This window comes from Cephus cinctus, unplaced genomic scaffold (assembly GCF_000341935.2).
Source record: "Cephus cinctus unplaced genomic scaffold, Ccin1 Ccin1_scaffold0935, whole genome shotgun sequence".
Taxonomy (NCBI): Eukaryota; Metazoa; Arthropoda; class Insecta; order Hymenoptera; family Cephidae; genus Cephus; species Cephus cinctus.
This window is the reverse complement of record NW_014333502.1, coordinates 510,303-516,588: the sequence shown is the minus strand read 5'-3', so window position 1 is coordinate 516,588 and position 6,286 is coordinate 510,303. Positions and strand designations below refer to the sequence as shown.

The 6,286-nt window shown below is 52.8% G+C and overlaps 1 protein-coding gene across 5 annotated transcripts in view; it reads left to right on the top strand.

The window, feature by feature from the left end:
• LOC107271370 overlaps positions 1–6,286 on the top strand; it is a 65,282-nt gene that overhangs the window by 32,535 nt on the left and 26,461 nt on the right. For 4 of the 5 annotated variants that reach the window (XM_015747291.2, XM_015747289.2, XM_015747292.2 and 1 more), the window contains exon 2: positions 4,626–4,768. In XM_015747291.2, coding sequence (XP_015602777.1) covers positions 4,626–4,768 — 143 coding nt within the window. Of the gene's footprint in view, positions 1–4,494; positions 4,551–4,625; positions 4,769–6,286 lie in introns of those variants that run through there. The other variant, XM_015747290.2, reaches the window with a different exon arrangement.

The window sequence follows — 6,286 nt, the reverse complement described above, 5'->3', positions numbered from 1 at the left end:
GGGGGGGGGTGCTAACTGGATTAAAATAGTTTTCTTACCTCAATCCCCCCCCCCTCCTCGTATCTCGCTCCGCGATTATATCCTTCTATTTTTTTTCCTTGGCAACTCAATGCGGACGCGGCTTAATGTGCTGCTTTAAATACAGAAGGACAATTACATATTGTTCACGTGTACCGGCACGATTCCACGTCCAGGCGTCTCCGGATGACCTGAATTTTATACGTCGAGCTGCATTATGATCGTTCGTTCGTTCACGGCTCTTGTGAATTCAGCACAATGCGATGCAGCCCGTGTATGCACTGACCCATATTTCGGGCCTGAGTCCCGGATAAGCGGACCCAGGTGCACGGATCGGTGGTAATTCCTAACCTATAAATTGTCATCGGGTCGATTGAATTTTTTGATCGACCCTTTCGATCGCTAAAAGCTTACGGTACGTTAGAATTTAAATTTAGAAAAAAATTTTTTTTTTCCAAAAACCACCAAGCGTCACCTTGATAAGCATTGCTGTAGTACCTATCGTGTGCGTCGTTCTTAAATGGGTTACGGCCAGGGAATAAAGATAAAGATTTGCCGAGCAAAGACCGTGACGCAAGAGCAGACTGGACGATTTACAATGAGCGACGCGACCGTAATCGTTTCATTGAAAATTGCAATGAGACGTATATCGTGACGCGGTAATACAGCATTTACGATTTCGTAAAGCACCAAGCGTTCGAACTGCAGTCGAGAATTGTTCGCTCACTCTTCGAATATTATGAACGGAGCATAAGACGCGAGTATTTGGACATAAAACAAAGTCCTCAAGGCGTACCCAACAACGAGCGATATTTTCGGATTAGTCGTGCTAAAAATGCGCGAGTATCTCGCGTCGAGAGACCGAGCGCGTTCGGCTATCCCGTCTCCGGTTCTCCCGATGCATTCGGCTGCATCCGACGTGGCGTGTCTACGTATGAGTAAATACGTGAGAGAGAGAGAGAGAGAGAGAGAGAGAGAGAGAGAGAGAGAGGGAGCAGTTCAACAAGGGTCATTCTTGAGTCATAGACCGGACGCCGAGGGACGCGGGCGCAAATGGCGCGCGGCTGCCTGCCTTCCAGAATTTTCGATGACGAATTCCATCCTCGAGGTTAGAAACCCCGTGTCTATTCCAGACACTCCTCAGTGCGTTCCAGGCCCCCGGAGCAACGACAGTTCCCGCTTAAGGCATTACCCGAAAGACCTAACCTCGATTCTACAGAAAGTAAAGTCGTTCGCCGGTGGCACTAAGCGCGCCGTGAAAATCTTATGGACGTTGCCAGCATTGCATTCCAATCTGTGGCATAACCTTCAACCATATTCTTTTAGAGGGCATCAGTCGCAGGATGCACGAGCACAGTGTGTGGGTAGGCGTCGTCCACACGAGAGAGCAGACGCCTGACGTCGGACACAACGGCGCTGGGGTCTATCTGCACGGGGTCGGTTGGGCTGTGTCGCGTCGGCGTGCGTCGTGCCGCGCGTGTGTGCTTTCACTGTTAACTTTTAGCGAGAGTTGCCGGGGGAGCCCGTAGGACGAGAAGGACGAGGAGGTGGCGACGGCAGCCTAGTAGCGGGAAGGTTGCACTGGATGGGTTGGGAGGTGGGGACGGTGCTTAGGGGCGAGGGTGAGAGACCTATCGAGAAGTCAGTCGGAGAAGGTGCTGCTGCTGGCTGGCTGGCGGCGCTGATGGGAAGTGGAGGAGAAGAAGGGAGGTGGCGCGACGGCAACCGCCGCTCTGCCTTGAACCTCGCACGGTGCATTGGCCGTCGCTCAAGGGCGTCCCTCACCCTCCTCCCTCCCCCAGTTCCACCGTCCCTGGCCACCTCCTCGCCAGTCGCCGTCCCAGGAGGGCCACCCTGCCCAACCCAACGACCATTCGGGGGCGCTATACTTTCTACGAATTCCAGGATTAATATATGTACGGACTTTGTGCGAGCGAACGTTTTATTTTTGACAGCCGGTTGGTAGCTTCGTATAGATTTTTTAAAATATACGTCGATATCTCGTCACGGCGAACTACCCCGTGTATAAAGGTAGTTCGTAGCACTTTCGAATTTCAGGTACGGTGATTTGCGACAATCGTCTACGGGAAGCTGACGTCACGTCGGCGATTCCGTAATTCGTCGTGTCACAGAAACGCATCGTTAGTCATTTCGATAATCGGGCCGGCCGTGGCAACGTGTATCGACGAGACAGGCGGATTATTTAAAACAGGATACCTCCTCTACTCCGGACGAAGGTAAATCCGCCGTTAAGGGCATATACCGTCTCCGGCAGGCGGTTACTCAAATGAAGGTCAGGCGTAAGTCGTACCAGGGTAAAGATACAAAAAAAGGCCTGGATGAGGTTCACAGCAACAAAGAGCATTCCACGAGGTCTAAGGATGGGTGTAAACAGGCGATACGCCGGGTATGGGGTGTCGGGGGAGAGTGTGGGTATATAGAAGGGATGGGGTGAGCGAGTGAGGGAGAGGGGGGCGGGCGAGTAAAGGAGAGTATGCACAGGGACGATTGGAGTGCAGGATTGCGTAAGAGTCAACGGTTGTTTTCGACTTCTTGCACGGCCGAGCTTCTCGCTCTCGGCCGGAGAAGCTTTGCTCTCTTGCTGGTAACAGGAGAACTACCCGAGCGAGGAGAGGCGATAGGCCGCAGTGAGTGCAAGAGAGAGAGGGAAGGAGTACCTCGAACCAGACAACGGATCGATGACACAAGAGGCTAGAGCTGGTTGCGTCATCCTGGCATTCCTGACGCTCGTTGCACTAGCGGAGATCGGAAACGTTACTACGTACAGAAAGGGCCGGGGGAGTGTGCCAATCAGTGCCGGAGAGAGAAACGAAGCCTTCGCTCCCGTTCAGACCCAATCTGACCTGTCGTGCAATCATTTCAACGTACAATAAAGGATCGATTGTCCGCGGGGACTCGAAGAATTCTGCCGGGACTCGGGGGAGGCTTTGGAGTTACTAGCTTCACCTGCCGTGCGATCCTGGAACTATTGCTACGAGTACCTAGCGCCTGAGATTACGTCACTCCTGCCTTACCTCTACGAGAAACTCAGGCCGATCGCGATACAAAGTACAACTGGATCCGTTTGCGATCCCATTGTACGTTTCGTACGCGAGGCTCTCCGTGGTCCGGATGAAAATATTCCGATCCCAGAATGTGGATGGGAGAGCGCGAGTATCGACACTGTGTAAAATGGTCTCTAGGGAGGACGGTCGTATGCAGGCGCAGTGGGCCGGGGAGGTTAGGGAGGTCAGGGAGGGTGGCCGTGCTCGAGGTTAGTAGCATTGGATCGGTGCCCGTGTGACCTTGTGCATGCACGCCGGCCGAGTCCGTCTGGCCTGGCCCGATGCGCCGACGAACCTCGCAAGCTGCGCTCTTTGCATTGGGCCTCCGCCATTGCCCGTACGCGAACCCGAGGCGAAGGTCCGATGTATCGCTGCATATTTATAAATATCCTCTTTCGCTACTTCTCTCTCCCTCTCCCTCCCTCTATCGACCCCGCCTCCCTCTCTCTCTCTCTCTTTCTCTCTACTCAGTTCGTTCATTCCATCCCAACCCCGCGTCGAGAACCGAACAAAGATGTTATAACGCTCCGACGCTGACGCCTATACGGGGTTAGGAACCGGACGAAGGTCCGAGATGAATCGACGGCGCCTACCGACGCCAGAAAAATAGAGCGCCCTGGGCCGGTGATGGCGTCGATGATTTTTTTTTTTTTTTTTTTTTCTTTTTTTCCCCGGGTACACGGAACAGTCCGTATACGTATGTAGATATATTTTTGCCCGGGTTCCATACTCGGGCGTATCGTATGTACGTGCGCCCCCGTACTGTCATAGACGCTCGACGTCATATTTATTATGGACGCCGTATTTCCTTTCGGTTTCTCGATAATAGCCAGCGCGAAAACAGACGGGGCCGGCATACTCGTTCCAGGACGGAAGGTCGAGTCTGTTAACATTAACATTAACCACCGGCGCGCACGTTATGCCGGCATTATAACTCACCAGGCCGAGAAAGGCCGTGCGGATACACAGACGCCGGTTGCAATATATTTTATACTGCAAATACCGAGTGCACTCGTCCGACCGCCTAATACACACTAATAATACTAATACCGTCGCAGCTACTCCTCCGCCGCCTCCTCCCCATCTCGAAAACGCACTCGTGAGTTCGTTGCACCGCGGTCCGACAGACAGCAGCGCCGCCCGACCGTACCGACGGACGGATTCGGTGCGCTCGCAAAAATATTTACGCAATACCTCCGATTGCGCACGCCCCTACCCGAGCCGATAGATGAACTTTGCTCGGATGCATCTTTGATACGGTCGATCCTCACCTAGAATTCTGCACCGAAGGATGCGCAATGTCTCCCCTCTGTGATATCATAACCCGGGAATGCGACGGACCGGCGTTCCTGTTTGTCTTTTCGGCAGAGACCGCATAGCGAACTACGCGCACGTGCATATAAATAGATAAGGTAACCGTCGCTCGATGGGCTTAAGGGCGCGATGGGTTCGCCGAGACTCCTCAAGGTCAGCTCGTTATTCCTATTTACGTTCTAGGAAAGCCGAACGGTGCTGCCCTCTACCCCCTCGCTCTTGTTCCAGATTCCTCCTGCCGAGTGGGACGGACGACGAAGAACGCGAATGGTACCTGAACCGGAGGTCACAAAGCGATAGAGAGAGCACGAGGTGCAATGGTCGGGATCTCGGCCGAGATGCGCAAACAGCCGGAGAGGTGGATGATGCTGGTAAGTAGCGTGGCCTAGGGATTGAAAGGGGCTGGTGGGTAGGAGGCAGAGGCGGAGTAGCCAAGGTCACCCGGGTAACGTCCCGATGCCCCCTATACAGGACAAATTCAGCAGTCGTCGCTAGTCGACGGCATCGGGCAGTACCGATTGCAGTCGGCCAAAAGCTCATCGGGACGACGTGGTGGGGACGTCCTCCGGACATCGAGGCACCAGAGTCGACGTTGCGCCCGGTGGAGATGCCTCCGACACGCGGTACTGGGATGAACGAGAGGAGCCGAGATCAGAGAGAGAGAGAACGTACTTGAATAAGAATATATATATATATATATATATATATATATATATATATATATATATATATATATATGTATATGTATATGTATAATTGTTGGATGAGAATCGCGGGTACGATGATATGAAGCCTAGAGTTGACGTCGGTGCGCATGCGCGAAGAGGTACCGGAGGTTAGGCGCGAGGGAGAGGGAGAGGCTCCTGATAAAATCTGTACCAATACACGGCCCGTATCTACCGACGCATCGCCCGTGGTCGCAGGTAGAAGTATTTTCGTTCGACGGTGGTCGCCTCTTGTATGTTTAGGCTTAAGGCGTTCTGGAAGGTACTGTGCATCGGCGTAGCGAAGAAACGGACGGGTTATGCAACGCCACGACGGGAATAACAAATTGGCGTTGCGCGCCATCGCCAGGCAGAACCTGCCTCTATAGATAACTTCTCTCGCGGATCCCTTGTTCTTCTTTGTCACGAGGAGTCTTCGTTGTCGCTTACGTTGATTTCCGGGAATTTTAAATTCGATCGTCCTCGGGCCGGATTTCGGTGGATTCGGAGTGACTAGGCTTTCGGCCACCGTCGGTAACTACGTATTCGAAACGAACATCGCCAGCCTGACTTTGCTTACTGGGAGAACAAGAGATCGGGGATCGCGGTCTGCGCTATGCAGATAGATGGTAATTATTCGTGCGATGTGTCGGTATGGCTATTATAAGAGTGCGGATTGATAAACAGCTGCGTTTATGATCTGTGCCCGAGTTATTTCCGTTACGACTATTTTGACGTTCCGAGCTGCGGACTCTGGGATAATTACCATTGCAGGAGGTTGTAGTGAAACTTTTTTTATAGGATTTGCATTTTATACGCAGGCACTCGGGGATTACTGGTTGGGTACACTTTGACTAGAAATTTTTTGGCAGGTACTCCGTACGGGCGCTCGCGTGGGATTAAAGAAGACCGAGTGTTACGGAGACGTGACCTTGCTTTGTCACTGACCTGTCCTAGGCGCTGCCGTCGCCGGTGGCCATAGCAACACTCGCTCGCTCGCTCACTCTCGCTTCGGATTCGAATTCTCTTTCATCCCTCTCGCGCATGCGCACTCGTCACTCCTCCAGGTCCTAACGCACCAGCCTCCGGAGCAATATCTTACGTTACTTGGCTGAATAAGAATGTATCTTTCGGGTGGATAAACACAATAGGGTTCTAACGAGAAAGGTGTACGACGGGGCGGGA